This window comes from Staurois parvus, unplaced genomic scaffold (genome assembly GCF_062004578.1).
Source record: "Staurois parvus isolate SC_StPar_1 unplaced genomic scaffold, SC_StPar_1.0 ptg001329l, whole genome shotgun sequence".
NCBI lineage: Eukaryota > Metazoa > Chordata > Amphibia > Anura > Ranidae > Staurois > Staurois parvus.
The window spans coordinates 885,896-901,904 of record NW_028319125.1 but is presented as its reverse complement, the minus strand read 5'-3'; the positions used below and the strand labels follow the sequence as shown (position 1 = coordinate 901,904).

Here is a 16,009-nt window from a genome sequence, read left to right as displayed (position 1 = left end):
CCGCAGTGTACATGAGCCCTTAAAGGCAAGTGATGCAACGACAACTGAAAATATGTGTTCACTGGAAATATATTATACTTTCCTTTAAAGCAGGGGTGGGCAACTGTGGCATTGCACGAGGCATTGCAAAACTGACAGTTACAATCATGACTCCCAAAGGCAGAGGCATGATGGGACTTGTAGTTCACCTACAGCTGGAAGGCCACAGTTGCCCACCCCTGAGTTAGGGGATGTTAGAGAAAAAATAAAGAATGGAGTGGGTCATGTGATGTCTAATCAGCTGCAACTCGGGGAAGTTCATGTGTTTTCCAGTTTTATTTTTAGAAGAACTGCTATGGTTTAAGGCTGGATTCACACTGTTGTGCTACATTAAAGTGATACTAAGTCCCCACTCACACCCAGGGCTGCTGTTAGCAACCACGGGGCCCCGTACAGCCAACCTGACAGGGCCCTCCCAAACCACAGGGCCCCATACAGCTAACCTGACAAGTCACCCGCCCCCCCATAAAAAACACAGTTTACTATGCTTCAGTTATAAATGAACACAGTGAACAGAGAATGAACACAGTGCTTGCAGCTGCCAGTGGGAAGGAGAGGAGGAAAGCTGGAAACATTTCAGGGTGGATGTTGTAGAACTACAAGTCCCATGAGGCATTGCAAAACTGACAGTTACAAGCATGACTCCCAAAGCCAGAGGTACGATGGGACTTGTAGTTCACCAACAGCTGAACGACCACAGTTGCCCACCCCGCTTTAAAGTGTTATATTGATAAAATTAAGAAACTCACCTGACAAAAGTGTGTCTTCCTCCTCTGCTTCCATCTTGTCCTCTTGCATTGGTTCATCTATTCTATTGTTTCCCTCATGTTCATTAAAGTCTATCTTCTTTTTTACCTTCATACTAGTTTTCAGTTTGTTGACGAGAGAAGCAGGCACCCCTCCTGGGGACTCCTTCTTATCTGGTGAATGTGGTTCTTCTGCATGCTCATGCTTCTTATGATATATTTTACTTAATCGAGCACCCAGTTGACCAAAGGGCTCCTTCTTGTCTGGGGAGTTCAATTCTTCCGATTGGCTTTGACGCTTTAACATTTTTTTACTTCCTTTAAAAATTTGACCAAGTCCACCTGGTGACTCCTTCTCTGGAGAGCTTAGTTCTTCTCCTTCGTTTGCTTTCTTCATATTTTTTTTGCTGTTCCGAACGTGTCCAAAAGGGTTTGGTAGACCTTGACTTTTCTCCCCTGTTTTTGATTCTGCATCTTGAAATGGACTTGTTCCTTCTCTTTGATCTTGGACTTTGTAATCTTTTCCAACTATTGACTTCTCTCGTGAGCTTGGCAGTTCAGTATCATTTCCTTTCTTTCTGCTTTTTTTACTGATTCTGAAGTTTCCAAACGGGTTTGGCAAGCCAGGACTCTTTTCTCTTGCTGGAGAATCTGGCTCTTCAAACGGATTTGTTCTGTCCTGTTCTTTGTCTTTGAAATCCCTCTCAACTGTTGGCTCCTTTTCTGAAGAATTTTGTCGTTCACCTTCACTTTGCTTCCTTGTGCTTTTTATACTGATTTTAAAGCTTCCAAAAGGCTTTGGTAGACCTTGACTTTTCTCTCTCGAATTGGGTTGTGGGTCTTCAAATGGGTTGGTTCCATCTCTTTGGTCTTTATAATCTTTCCCAACTACTGATTTCTCCGGCGAGCTTCGCAGTTTAATGTTATTTTCTTTCTTTGTGCTATTTTTACTGATTCTAAAATTTCCAAAAGGGTTCGGTAAACCTGGACTCTTCTCTTCTGCTTTAGTTTTTGAATTTTTAAATAGGTTTGCACCATTTCTTCCGACATCGGCCATGTTTTCTTTAGGTGTTTTGTCAGGGTTTGGAGGTGAGGGCTCCATCTAAACACGGTATGTCTCTGCCTGAAAAACAAAATAGAAATTCATTTGTTGCTGCAGCTGTACTTGATTCACCTAGAGTTCCTGGGGATTTCCATAAACCTTGGCTCTTCAGACTAGCCCAGACCCCAAGCATTCTAATATAATGTTCTACTTTTACTTGGTACTTCCCTGCTCTACCAGAAGACAATTCAGCAAATACAATACTGGAAATACAAAGCTTTGGAGGAAAGCCCAAGTGAACGTACAGTTTTAGACAGGTAATTACATTCCAGGTACATCAAAATGAAAGGTGATCAAAGTCTTTGGTTGGCTATACACTAGTAGAATTTTGTTCAAGCTTTTAGTTTTAAGAACGTTAGTTCAGTTTTCTAACTGTTAGGGCTCGTTCACACTTGGCTGTTTTACCAACGCTTGCCAAACGCCCCTATAGCGTTTGGCAAGCGTTGGTCCGGCGTTTGCGGAGCGTTTTTTAACGCTCGGCAAGTGCTCCGCAAACGCCGCATGCGCGGTTTAGCGGCGGTTGCTAGGCGTTTGCCGAGTGTTAATAACGCCCCACAAACGCCTATAATGCAGTTTGAGTGGTGTTACCGCTCCGCAACCATGTCGCAACCGCACCGCAAACGCCGGCCGGGCATTTGTGGAGCGGCACCATAGATGAGAATAGGAGGCTTCAACGCCTCCTGACTCGACCAGAGGCGTCCGTTTTGCCGCAACGCAAATGCTCCCGTTAGAACAGCACCATGTGCTGCAATGTGCAGAATTGGCAGAGGCGTTTGGGAAGCGGTGAAACCGCTTCCCAAACGCCTCTCTGCCGCCTGCACACAACGCTAGTGTGAACGTAGCCTTAGAGTCAAATTGCCATTTCTTTTTGGCTGCAGTGGCGATAAAATTCAAAGGAGCAGGATAGAAATTTAAATTTATTTTTTTTTCTGTACAAACAAACACATTTCTAACAGTAGGGTTTTTGTTTGGAAAATGACATTCATCCAAAAAAATGGCAAAATGTTAAAAGCAAATTAAATTTTGGAGCACTTTTGAATGACATTCTGTCAGTCAGCGAATGTACAATGAATGTTCTTTTGAGTATGCGTACAAACGTTCGAAAGTCTACTAGTGTACGGTCAGCTTTAGGGCTCATGTACACTGCAGCTGATAAACTGACTTTCAGGAGCTTTTCTGCATTTGGAAAATGACATTCATCCAAACAAATGGCAAAATGTTAAAAACAAATAAAATTTTGGAGCACTTTTGAACGACATTCTGTCAGTCAGCGAATGTACAACTAATGTTCTTCTTATTCATACAAACGTTCGAAAGTCTACTAGTGTATGGTGAGCTTTAGGGCTCATGTACACTGCAGCTGATAAACTGACGTTCAGGAGCTTTTCTGTGTTTTGTTCAGCAGCCCCTGAACTCTCCCCAATGTTTTCCTATGTGTCCATGTACACATCATCGTTTACAGGCAGTTGACTTTACAGTCATTTTTTTTTAAAGCACCAAACTTGCATTCAGGAGTAGATTTTTTCCGGTGTTTCAAATGCCAATTGCTTGTAAACGCAGCTAACCGCATTTATAAGCATTTGCGTTTAGAAGCGTTTTTTAACTGTTCCATATCCAGATGCTGTCCAGAGCCTTTTATCATCATCAGAAATGCATGCAAAGCATTTTCCATGTATTCAAATGGACCCAGTACACCAGCGCAGTCAGGTCCAGGTTTTGCGTGAAGGAAACAATGGTAGAACACACCGCATTATGCTCATGATGGGATCCATAGTGAATACAACCAGAAAAGACAGGTCATCTCAACACATACTGCTCTCTCTGCTTCTGCTCTCTCTATTCCTCTCAAAATGTCTGAAATAGTTAATTTTTTACTGTTTTTCAGTGCATTCTGGGCATTTGGAAGGTCTCCTGATGTTATCTTGAAAAAACGTTTCTAAACGCAAACGCTTCTAAACGTGGTATGCAAACGCGGCTAAACAGACGATTATAACCTACGTTTTCCAGCAGTCAGTTTCCATCGTTCAGAAGTGTTTTCCAAACTTCCCGTGTACATGGGGCCTTACAGTTTATTTTCTTTATAAAACAGCCACAGCTTGAATACCTGGCTTGTTGAACTTGTTGTCATTAAGCTTTTGTATCTCTCCAATGGCAGTAATCTCTGATTATGAATGTATCCTTTGTTACCGTGTTCACTGTTACGTGAAATTTCAATAAAAATGACTAAACAAGAAAACAGCCACAGCTTGGGTTACAGCGGAGTTCCACCCAAACGTGGAGGCTCTGCTTTTCTGCCTCCCAGCTCCGCTGCCATATTTGACACCTTTTGGGGGAGAAAGGGGAGTGGATGCCTGGTTTTAACCGGTACCCGCTCACACTTCCGGCTCAGTTCGCCACGCAGTAGGTAACCGGCGGTTAAGCCGCTGCTAGTTTCCCTTAATCAAGATGGCAGCGCCAGCACCAGACAGCCAATTGAAGAATCAGCTCGGGATGAGGACATCGCTGGATCCCTGGACAGGATAGTGCCCTAATATTAAAATTCAGCAGATAAAGTATTTGTAGCTGCTGACTTTTATTTTTTTTTGCAGGGGGGGGGTTTAAAAAGTCTGTGTCTTGCCAGCAAGCTGCACAGAAGGATCTTTGCTCTTTCTGTGAAAGCAGGGGTCTCTCTGCAGAGGTCCACTATGCCACCTGCTGTGTCAGAACTAGAGCACTCCAACCAGTCGGGAGCATGAGCTTTGCTGATTGCAGAGCCCTAGGTCTGACTCTGCAGGGGGTGTGTTGGACCTTTGCAGAGAGACCACTGCTTTCAAAAAGATAAGAGTCCCACTCTGCAACATGCCATCAGGGGACAGGCTTTTCTACTCTCCAAAGAAAACAAACTATAGGACGTTGTACTCCTTTTTTTTTGATGCACCTGAGTTGTAGGAAAGGTTTCTTCACAGTGAGAGCTGTGAAAATGTGGAATAGACTCTCTCAAGAGTTGGTTCTGACCAGCTCAGTGGATTGCTTCAAAAAAGTCCTGGATTCTTTCCTAGATACACAGATTATAACTGGATATAACATTTACAGGTAAAGTTGATCCAGGGAATATCCGATTGCCTCTCGGGGGATCAGGAAGGAATTTTTTTCCCCTGCAGGAGCAAATTGGATCATGCTTTGCTGGGTTTTTTGCCTTCCTCTGGATCAACTGTGGGTGTAGGATTATATCTTTTTTTTTTCTATGGTTGAACTGGATGGACTTTTATCTTTTTTCAGCCAGACTAACTATGTAACTATGTAGCCGATTTAAACTAAGAATGTAATCAGGCTCTAATTTAGATGAAGGGTTGCTTTGCATCGACTCACTGTGGTGCATTGGGATTGGAATTCCTCCATCGCTCTCTTCCCTCCAGATGGGACTGCATGTACAGTACATTCTGTTGCTTGGATACATGTGTTGGACAAGGCGACCTTTAAACCTGGAACAGCTGAACGATATGTAGTTCCTAATTTGTTCAGTCCCACTTTGCATTGTGGTCATTTGCAGGTTCAAAGTCTGCAAACTGCTCAAAACTTCTCTGTTTTCACTCCACAATAGAAAATGTTGGCAGAGCAATAGAGGTAGCAACCGTTATCAGATCCATGGGGACACGTCCTTATGCAGGCCATAGATGGGTCGAAAATCAGCCAAAAATTCATCCGAAAGAATAATTGGCCGATTTTCGGATCGTTAGTGGGTGAATTTGTCGACCGTTTTTCGTGATTTTGACACTTTTTTTAATCGGTTATGTTGGGAAAAAAACGGCCGATTTTGTCGATCGGCCGATTTTCACGGCAATGATGGGCAATTTGGCCGATCTTTTTACTGATTAAAAAAATGCGCATGAGCCATGACCTGCAAGAAGAAGGAAAAGAAGAAGATGAAGACAAAGACAAAGAAGAAGAACATCTGTATCTATTTGTATCCATTTTGGATACAGATGTTTCTATTCGGATAGAAATAGATACAATGTTGCAACCGCAATACTTTTAAATGTCAAAAATAATAGCGGAGTGTCCCTGCAGAGAGCTCTGCTATTATATTTGACTTTTAAAAGTATTGCGGTTGCAACATTGTATCTATTTGTCTCCGAATAGAAACATCTGTATCCGAAATGGATACAAATAGATACAATGTTGCAACTTTGCTATACTTTTAAATGTCAAATATAAAGCGGAGCTCTCTGCAGGGACACCGCTATTATATTTGACATTTAAAAGTATTGCGGTTGCAGCATTGTATCTATTTGTCTCCGAATAGAAACATATGTATCCAAAATGGATACAAATAGATACAATGTTGCAACTTTCCTATACTTTTAAATGTCAAATATAAAGCGGAGCTCTCTGCAGGGACACCGCTATTATATTTGCCGGCCGTAGACGGGACGAAAATCAGACGATTTTTTTTACCAATGGTGGTAACGTCGGCCGATTGAACAACCGATATTTCGTTTTTTTCTAAAAAGAACGGCCGGTTTTTGCCCCGTCTATGGCCTGCATTAACCCTACTCTGAGAATTCTTATCAATTGTCCTATCACAGCAGTCATGGAACTCAACACTCTAAACACAGGTGATGACTATGTTAGATAAAACTTTTTTTTTATCTTTAAACATTTATAACATCACAGTATCCATCTGATTACAGGGGCTCCTGAAGACATCCATACTTCATAGGGGGAATATATAAACAAAATGATGTGGGGGTTACGGGACTGGATCTTTTCCAAAACATTTAGGCTCCATGTACACTGCAGCTGATAAACTGACGTTCAGGAGCTTTTCTGCATTTGGAAAATGAGATTCATCCAAACAAATGGCAAAATGTTAAAAACAAATAAAATTTTGGAGCACTTTTGAACGACATTCTGTCAGTCAGCGAATGTACAACTAATGTTCTTCGTATTCATACAAACGTTCAAAAGTCTACTAGTGTATGGTCAGCTGTAGGGCTCATGTACACTGCAGCTGATAAACTGACGTTCAGGAGCTTTTCTGCGTTTCTTTCAGCAGCCCCTGACCTCTCCCTAATGTTCTCCTATGTGTCCATTTATACTATGTCGTTTACTGTCATTTACACGCAGTTGAGTTTACAGTCGTTTTTTTTAATGCACCAAACTTTCGTTCAGGAGTAGATTTTATCAGCGTCTCAAACGCTTGTAAACTCGGCTAACCGCGTTTATAAGCGTTTACATTTGGAAAACTTTTTTAACTCTTCCATTTCCAGATGCTGTCCAGAACCTTTTTTTATCATGAAAAATGCATGCAAAGCGTTTTCCCGGTACTCAAATGGACCCGGTACACCATACTTTGAGGTTTCGCATGGAAGAAAATATATGAGACACTGCTGCAATTATTTATGCACAGAAATGAGCTGGAACACATCCAAACACCACAAAAAAAAGACAGCTAATCTCAAAAAAATGGTAGAACGTGCCGCATTATGCTCATGATGGGATCCATAGCGAATACAACCAGAAAAGACCGGTCATCTCAACACATACTTCTCTCTCTGCTTCTGCTCTCTCTAGGATGGAAGGAAAGATGAATGTAGCAATGTACAGAGACATCCTTGAGGAAAACCTGTTCCAGAGCGCTCTGGACCTTAGAATGGGGCGATGGTTTATCTTTCAACAGGACAACGACCCTAAGCATACAGCCCACATAACAAAGGAGTGGCTACGGGCCAACTCTGTGAATGTCCTGGAGTGGCCCAGCCAGAGCCCAGACTTGAACCCGATTGAACATCTCTGGAGAGATCTGAAAATGGCTGTGCACCAACACTCCCCATCCAACCTCATGGAGCTAGTGAGGTACTGCAAAGAAGAATGGGAGAAATTGCCCAAAAATAGGTGTGCCAAGCTTGTAGCTTCATACTCCAAACGACTTGAAGCTGTAATTGGTGCTAAAGGGGCTTCAACAAAGTATTGAGCAAAGGCTGGGAATACTTATGTACATGGGGTTCATTTTTTATTTTTAATAAATTGCAAAGATTTCAAAACTAACTTCTTTGATGGCATTATGGGGTATTGTTTGTAGAATGTTGAGGGAAAAAAATGAATTGAATCCATTTTGGAATAAGGCTGTAACATAACAAAACGTGGCAAAAGTTAAGAGCTGTGAATACTTTCTGGATGCACTGTAGATCCTCCTGCAGCATCACTGGCTTTCTCTCTCCAGCTGCACTTTCCAGACAGATGGGTTCTCTAGTATCTCCACACCCTTCCACCTGCTCCCCCCTCCCCAGCAGCGCTGCCAGATTCTCTCCTCTCCCCCCGACAGGGCACACAAAGATGTTTCCAGATGGAGAGTGGGGGCGGTAAATATGCCATATTTCCAAGCACTTCCTTTCCAGAATGAACACAGTGAGTGATCAGTACCAGTTGCTCCTGTGTTTGTTCATCACCGAAGCATAGTAAACTGCGTTTCCTATGTTTCAGTTTGTGAATGAACAGGAAGCTGCAAAGTGCTTCCTATTCATTCATCTGAGAAAATGACTGATGAATTTTCATCGACATTCCCTATCTCTGTCTTCAATGTGAGACATCAAAGGTCTGTCCAGACCCCCTAATATTTCACAACCCCCCCCCCCCCCCCCCAATAGGGCAGTTAAAATATATATAAAAAAATAAATAATAACAATTTAAAAAAAAACATTTTAATTAATGTTACAAAAATAATTTTGAAAAAATGAAGGGCTTGTTCATATATGCTTTGCTCTCTGAAGAGTAGTCAGCATTTGGATTGCTCTTCAGAGAGCATTTGACAGGTGTGTGGAGGCAATATACCTCCTCACTGCCTGCTTTAACCCTGCACTAATGCACCACAGAGCAGTGTTATTCACTTGAATGGGTCTTGTTCAATGAGGGTATCATTTCTGCCATGGCTCTGGAGCATAGCATCGTGGCTGTGGCATTTAACAAAAATATCGGGGGTGGGGCTGTCAGGTAGGCTGTACAGGGGCCCCATGATTTCTAACAGCAGCCCTGATTGTATCTGTAGTATGCACATTGTACATTGAATGTGCAGGTGTTTTCTTGAGGTTCCTATTTTTATTTTTTATTATTTATTACAGGTACTTATACATCACTGTCAATTTATGCAGCGCTTTACATATATATTGTACAGTCACTTCAGTCCCTAACCCTCAAGGGGTGTGCAATCTAAGGTCCCTAACTTACATTCATACATACACATACTAGGGACAATTTAGACAGGATCCAATTAACCTACCAGCATGTCTTTCGAGCATGGGAGGAAACTGGTGTACCCAGAGGAAACCCACGCAGGCACAGGGAGAACATGCAAACTCCAGGCAGGTGGTGCCGTGGTTGTGATTCGAACCAATGACCCTAGTACTGCCAGGCGGTTCTAATAGCCTGTATGACCCTGCCATATCAAAAGCACACTAGAATGATTTTTTTAGCACCTAAGTTTACAACATAATCCCCTTTATATCCATTAAGCATAAAAAAGAAAAAAAGTTTTGAGTTAATACAGAACAAATACCTCTAGGCTTAAAATTATGAGAGTCACAAAATGGAAACAAAATATACAAAGCTGTAAAAATTCAATGCTTTTAAAAGCTTTACAACGCTGTACTTCATCACTTTAATGATGCCTCTAAAATGATTCTTGTAGTTCTCAGATGTGTGCGGAGGTGACTATGGCATGTGCTGTACTAGGCATTACTGTATGTACATATGTGTGTGTGTCCTAAACATGTATGCTGTGTTTGTTACATATATACTGTATATATATATTGTTCTTTTTTTCTATTATTTTATTATATTTTTGTTTCTATTGCACTTTTGTTTTACCTGACTGTATTACTGCCTCAAGGTCTCCAGCCGGTATAGAGAGTCCTTGACCTGCAGCTCATTAAACCAAACTCACGCCTGCGCTTGCTTTAACCCTTCAGTTGCTCTGATTTGACAGTGGAAAAGAGCTAAGTGATATCTTCCTTTGTGGTAGACGCTGGAGAGTTAAAAGGTAACTTTAGTGGGGGAAAAAATATAGTGAGAAAAAAAAAATAATAATATAGCATGTACAATTGCTACAGAAGCCATATTGTAATTTAAAGTGATTGTAGAGGTTCAAATTTTTTTTATAACAAACATGTCATAGCTACCTGCTCTGTGCAACGGTATTGCACAGAGCAGCCTCATCCTCCTCTTCTGGGGTCGCCCGCCAGCGCTCCTGGGCCCTCCCCCAGCTGAGTGTCCCCGGAGCAAGCAGCTTGTGCGTTCTCGTTCCCGAGCCGCCTCTGTGTGTTTATGATACACAGTCCTGCCCCTTCTCCCTCCTCACTGGCTGTCATGTTTCACATGACTGTCATATGCCTTTAAGTGTTCTTTGTATCTTGTCTCTGCTCTTCCCTTTCCTCTGATTTAGTTAATGCTGTATAGATAGCTCACCCTTTTTCCCAGTAAGGCATTTCAGCTTCAAGCCTCATGTCATGCAGCAGGTCACATTATGATCTTTTGACCTATCCGATGTTCATTGTCAGGGGCGGACTGACCATTTGGAAACTCGGGCACCGCCCGAGGGCCCGGGGTCAGTAGGGGGCCCCATGAGATGCCCCTGGTACCTTTTTCATAGGCTTTTTTGAGTTTGGGCAAGGACACAGGGGCCCCATGATCCCCTATTGCCCGATGGCCCCATGAGTTGTCAGTCCGCCCCTGTTCATTGTTGTAGTTGTAAGATTCTCTCAGTTTAAGAAATAAACTTCACAAGATATACAAGATGTCTTCTGGATTGAGTCACTGCCTGTGTCATTCAACTAAGATTGGAGTTGTCACTATCTCATCAGAACTGTGAGTTACAGAGATCACACTTTCAATGCTTAGATTGGAGATTGGATTGAAGACAAGTGGGTAAAGTGTATCTAAGCTCAAAAACAAGATTTCACATGCGGCAGCTTACTAGACCTTGGGTTACTTTGACGTATGTGCGTGTCAGAAAACTACGCACAATTGCATGCTTTCTTAACATGCACAGAAACGTATTGCACTTTAGCAGATGTACGGCAGTGCCATCAATTATTAATACCACACACATGCATCTGAAAACGTGCACGCCAAAATGTATGCTGCTGAGAGCGCACTCACTGCATACTCCAAGTACAGGAAGTAAGCTGTCATTGTTTACAACAGGAAGCTCCCGATCATGTGACCACCGTGACAGCCAATTGCAATGGTCACATGATCAGGTATCCTGTCGGGGTTAAGGGGTCAGTTCACCTTTACCAAAAAAGCTGCCTATGCAAATAAGAGGCATCTGTAGGTAAAAATACTGTGCAGCTCTGACTAGAGTTGAATGATGCCCTTACTATAGGTGTAGGACATTTACATTCCTCATGAAGCCTGACTGGAATGCTCCCCAGACGTTGCTAGGGCGTTGCTAAGCAAGGCCTAGGTATTACTGTTCACCCCTCCCATCACAGGAGTGAGCTCCCAGACTCTGAGCTCAGAGCTACTGAAATAAAGGAGAGAAAGTATATGTGAGGGGGCTTGAATCAAAGAAAGAGCTCCGGTGTCAGGGAATAGTAACAACAAGGTTTTGCTTAGCAACGTCCTAGCAACATCTTAGGAGTTTTCAGGTCAGGCTTCATGAGGAACATAAATGGCCTGCACCTATAGCAAGGGCACAATTTGTTTTTAAATACAGAAGTTCCTTTTCTGCAAAGGCCATTTTTTGGTGAACCCTTTAATGGCCGTTCAAACCACCGCACTGGGCAGCCTTGTGTCCTACGTGTTCGGTTCACACCATGTTGTGATGGTGAACGCTTCACTACAGCGCAATAAAGTTTAAAAAAAAATCCAAAATAAACAATGTGATGCGTTGTAGCCAGCGGCTGCTGGTGTGAACAGGCTCCACAGCTGAACTCAAGACAAGAGTACCAGTATGCCATCTCATGTCCTACCTAAATGTTCTGCATCCTTCCATGCGTCTCCCTTCTTCTTTCCCTGCCTGACACTAGTCTGCCATCATGTTGGTCATGGGCCTGCCTATCACCATGACTACAGTCCCAGAGGATGATGGACATGTAGTTCTGTGAGGCGGGCCTAAAGTCCGAGGGATGCGGTATAGGAGGCCACACAGACTCTCCTCTCAGAAGATTGTTGATGATGTCACAATAAGTAAGCCTACCGTAGGTTCATACTGTTCCGTGTACATTTGGGGTACAGCAGTCTATTCATTTGAGTGGGCCACTGTACCTGCCAGAAACGCAGGGAAAGAAGTCCCTGACTCTTTTTAAAAAAACATATCGCAGGGAGCTGCACAATGCTGCAGCACCATCAGTTTCATGCACATGGAAATGTACTGTTTCCCAATGCCTCAGGGTGGCTTTAAGAATTAAAGTGTTACTTAACCCAGGACCCTGCATTCACTATCTACGGTCTCCCCAGACCCTGCATTCACTATATCTGGTCTCCCCAGACCCTGCATTCACTATATCTGGTCTCCCCAGACCCTGCATTCACTATATCTGGTCTCCCCGGACCCTGCATTCACTATATCCGGTCTCCCCAGACCCTACATTCACTATATCCGGTCTCCCCGGACCCTGCATTCACTATATCCGGTCTCCCCAGACCCTGCATTCACTATATCTGGTCTCCCCGGACCCTGCATTCACTATATCCGGTCTCCCCGGACCCTGCATTCACTATATCTGGTGTTCCAGGACCCTGCACTCACTATATCTGGTCTCCCCCGGACCCTGCATTCACTATATCCGGTCTCCCGGACCCTGCATTCACTATATCTGGTCTCCCCGGACCCTGCATTCACTATATCTGGTCTCCCCAGATCCTGCATTCACTATATCCGGTCTCCCAGGACCGTTCATTCACTATATCTGGGCTCCCAGGACCCTGCATTCACTATATCTGGTCTCCCCAGACCCTGCATTCACTACATCCGGTCTCCCAGGACCGTTCATTCACTATATCCGGTCTCCCCGGACCCTGCATTCACTATATCTGGTCTCCCCGAACCCTGCATTCACTATATCTGGTCCCTCCGGACCCTGCATTCACTATATCTGGTCTCCCACAGTACACAACATGGAAATGCAATCATTTTAGTAAATATAAAATGCTAAATACCTTTTCCCATCAGCAGTGTATAACGGTCTTGAGACTTCTATCAGTGTCCAGCAGGGCACTGGTTAATCTTGTAGGAGGAGTTTTTATTCTCCCCCGTATGTCCTATGAGGCTGCAGGACCACTGACCTTCTGTCTGGACAGTGCTGATTGTCCCTGTACTGATCACGTGCACCCTCCCAAAGAGAAAGAAAAACAAAACTTTCCAGCAATACACACCAAACTGAACATCTGCAGCTTGCCCCCCAAGGCATCTGTTCTGTCAGCAGAGTGATTGGAGACAGTAGAAGAAGGGGAGGATCGTAGAAGACAGGATCAAACAGCCTTTTTACACAAAGCAGAGTATTAACTCCTTAGGTTCCGCAGTGAGTATAACAAGCATGCTTTACTGCATATAAAGACTGATTTCACTGTTGTGGGCTTAGTAACACTTTAAGGGTACCCCCACCTCCATATTGAACAGAGAGTTCACATATAGTTCAAGTCATGGCCAATGTGTATGTACACCCAAGAGTTTACTTTTTAGGGATGGATGGAGTAGAGAAGGGTTTGGATAGCTTTCAGGTTTTTATTGCGGTCTGTGTCCCCGCCAGGGAGATTCGCCCTCTCTGTTTGTCCTGGCGATCGCTGTCACTGGTAAAGAAAGTGATGGGAAATTCAAAATGTCTGAGCTGCCATTGATATAGGAATAGAGGAGAACTCTTTCAATGGGACACTTGTTCCGGTGACAACTCAGAGGGATATCGCCTTGCTGTTTAGAGATCTCCTTTTACTACCTGTTGTGGCTCTGAGACAGGAAGTGAAGAGAAATATCCTCGATGGGACGCTGACAACAGGAAAAAAGAACCTTCTTCCAAAACCTTCCATGCCACGACCGTAAAAGATCAAAAAAAAAGTTTATATGGCCACAACAAAAGTGTGAGAAGGCAAATTATGTATTTAAAATGTATAAATGGAAAAGAGGAGATACTTTAATTAACACAATGACAAAGAATAACCCCTCAAATCATTGGTGTCAGTGGGATTGTAACCCACAAGAAAGAATAGCCCTAAAACCAATGGTGTTAGTGGGATCATTGCCCCCATGGAAGAATGACCCCCAAATTAATTGGTGTCGGTAGGTTAGTGATCACCAAGAAAATATAGCCAATCACTGGTTTCCATGGACACCCAGATCATTGGTGTCAGTGGATTAGTGGGCTCTAGGGAAGAATTCACTCAAATAAATGGTGTCAGTGTAATAGCACATTCCAGGGAGGAATGCACCCAAATCATTAGTGTCAGTGGAATTGTGGGCACCAGGGAAGAATGTACCTAAATCATTGGTGTCAGTGGAATTGTGGGCACCAGGGAAGAATGTACCTAAATCATTGGTGTCAGTGGAATTGTGGGCACCAGGGAAGAATGCACCCAAATCATTAGTGTCAGTGGAATTGTGGGCACCAGGGAAGAATGTACCTAAATCATTGGTGTCAGTGGAATTGTGGGCACCAGGGAAGAATGCACCCAAATCATTAGTGTCAGTGGAATTGTGGGCACCAGGGAAGAATGTACCTAAAAACAAACGAGAATTCTCCTGCGCTCCGGGACCCAGACAGGTGGCACAAGATGGAACCAGGCCTGGGGAAAACGACCACCAATGCATAAAGGGCTGTGCAGCTCCAAATCAAGGCTGGGGAAGCCCAATCAGCACTGCAAAATGAAATAAAAAACAAGAAGCGCACCAGCCTTGCGCATTACCTCAGTAACCAAAATTTATTGCTTGTAGAAAAAACATACTCACAAACAGCGAATAAAATCAGGCATGTAAGTCCTCTCAGGGACTTGAAGATAACATGAGTCCCATCAGGGGAATGGGTGTTCAGTACAGCTGACGCGTTTCGAAGGGGGTCCCTCTGAGGAAGAAGGGACCCCCTTCGAAACGCGTCTTCAAGTCCCTGAGAGGACTTACATGCCTGATTTTATTCGCTGTTTGTGAGTATGTTTTTTCTACAAGCAATAAATTTTGGTTACTGAGGTAATGCGCAAGGCTGGTGCGCTTCTTGTTTTTTATTTCATTTTGCAAGAATGTACCTAAATCATTGGTGTCAGTGGAATTGTGGGCACCAGGGAAGAATGCACCCAAATCATTAGTGTCAGTGGAATTGTGGGCACCAGGGAAGAATGTACCTAAATCATTGGTGTCAGTGGAATTGTGGGCACCAGGGAAGAATGTACTTAAATCATTGGTATCAGTGGAATTGTGGGCACCAGGGAAGAATGTACCTAAATCATTGGTATCAGTGGAATTGTGGGCACCAGGGAAGAATGTATCTAAATCATTGGTATCAGTAGAATTGTGGGCACTAGGGAAAAATGTACCGAAATCATTGGTGTCAGTGGAATTGTAACCCCCCCCCCCCAAGGAAGAATAGCTCTAAAAAAAATGGGATCATTGCCTCCATGGAAGAATGACCCCCAAATGAATTGGTGTCAGTAGGTTAGTAGTCCCCAAGAAAATATAGCCCACCCAATCACTGGTTTCCATGGACACCCAGATCATTGGTGTCAGTGGATCAGTGGGCCCCAGGGAAGAATGCACTCAAATCAATGGTGTCAGTGTAATAGCACATCCCACGGAGGAATGCACCAAAATTATTGGTATCAGTGGAATTGTGTGCACCAGGTAAGAATGTACCTAAATCATTGGTGTCAGTGGAATTGTGGGCAGCAGGGAAGAATGCACCCAAATCATTGGTGTCAGTGGAATTGTGGGCACCAGGAAAGAATGCACCTAACCCATTGGTATCAGTGGAATTGTGGGCACCACGGAAGAATGCACCCAAATCATTGGTGGCAGTGGAATAGAGGGCCCCAAGGAAGAATACCTTAAATCATTGGTATCATTGGAATAGAGGGCCCTGGGGAAAAATACCTCAAATCATTGGTGTCAGTGGAATAGTAGACCCAGGGAAGAATGCACCCAAATCATTGGTATCAGTGGAATAGT

General features: G+C 43.5%; 1 protein-coding gene across 1 annotated transcript in view; it reads right to left on the bottom strand.

Moving 5' to 3' along the window:
* Positions 1 to 16,009, bottom strand: part of EXOC3L4 (exocyst complex component 3 like 4) — a 147,825-nt gene that overhangs the window by 116,340 nt on the left and 15,476 nt on the right. The window contains exon 2 of the mRNA XM_089661359.1: positions 789 to 1,908. Within this exon, the coding sequence (XP_089517485.1) occupies positions 789 to 1,887 (1,099 nt within the window). The 5' untranslated portion in view covers positions 1,888 to 1,908. The remainder of the gene's footprint in view (positions 1 to 788; positions 1,909 to 16,009) is intronic.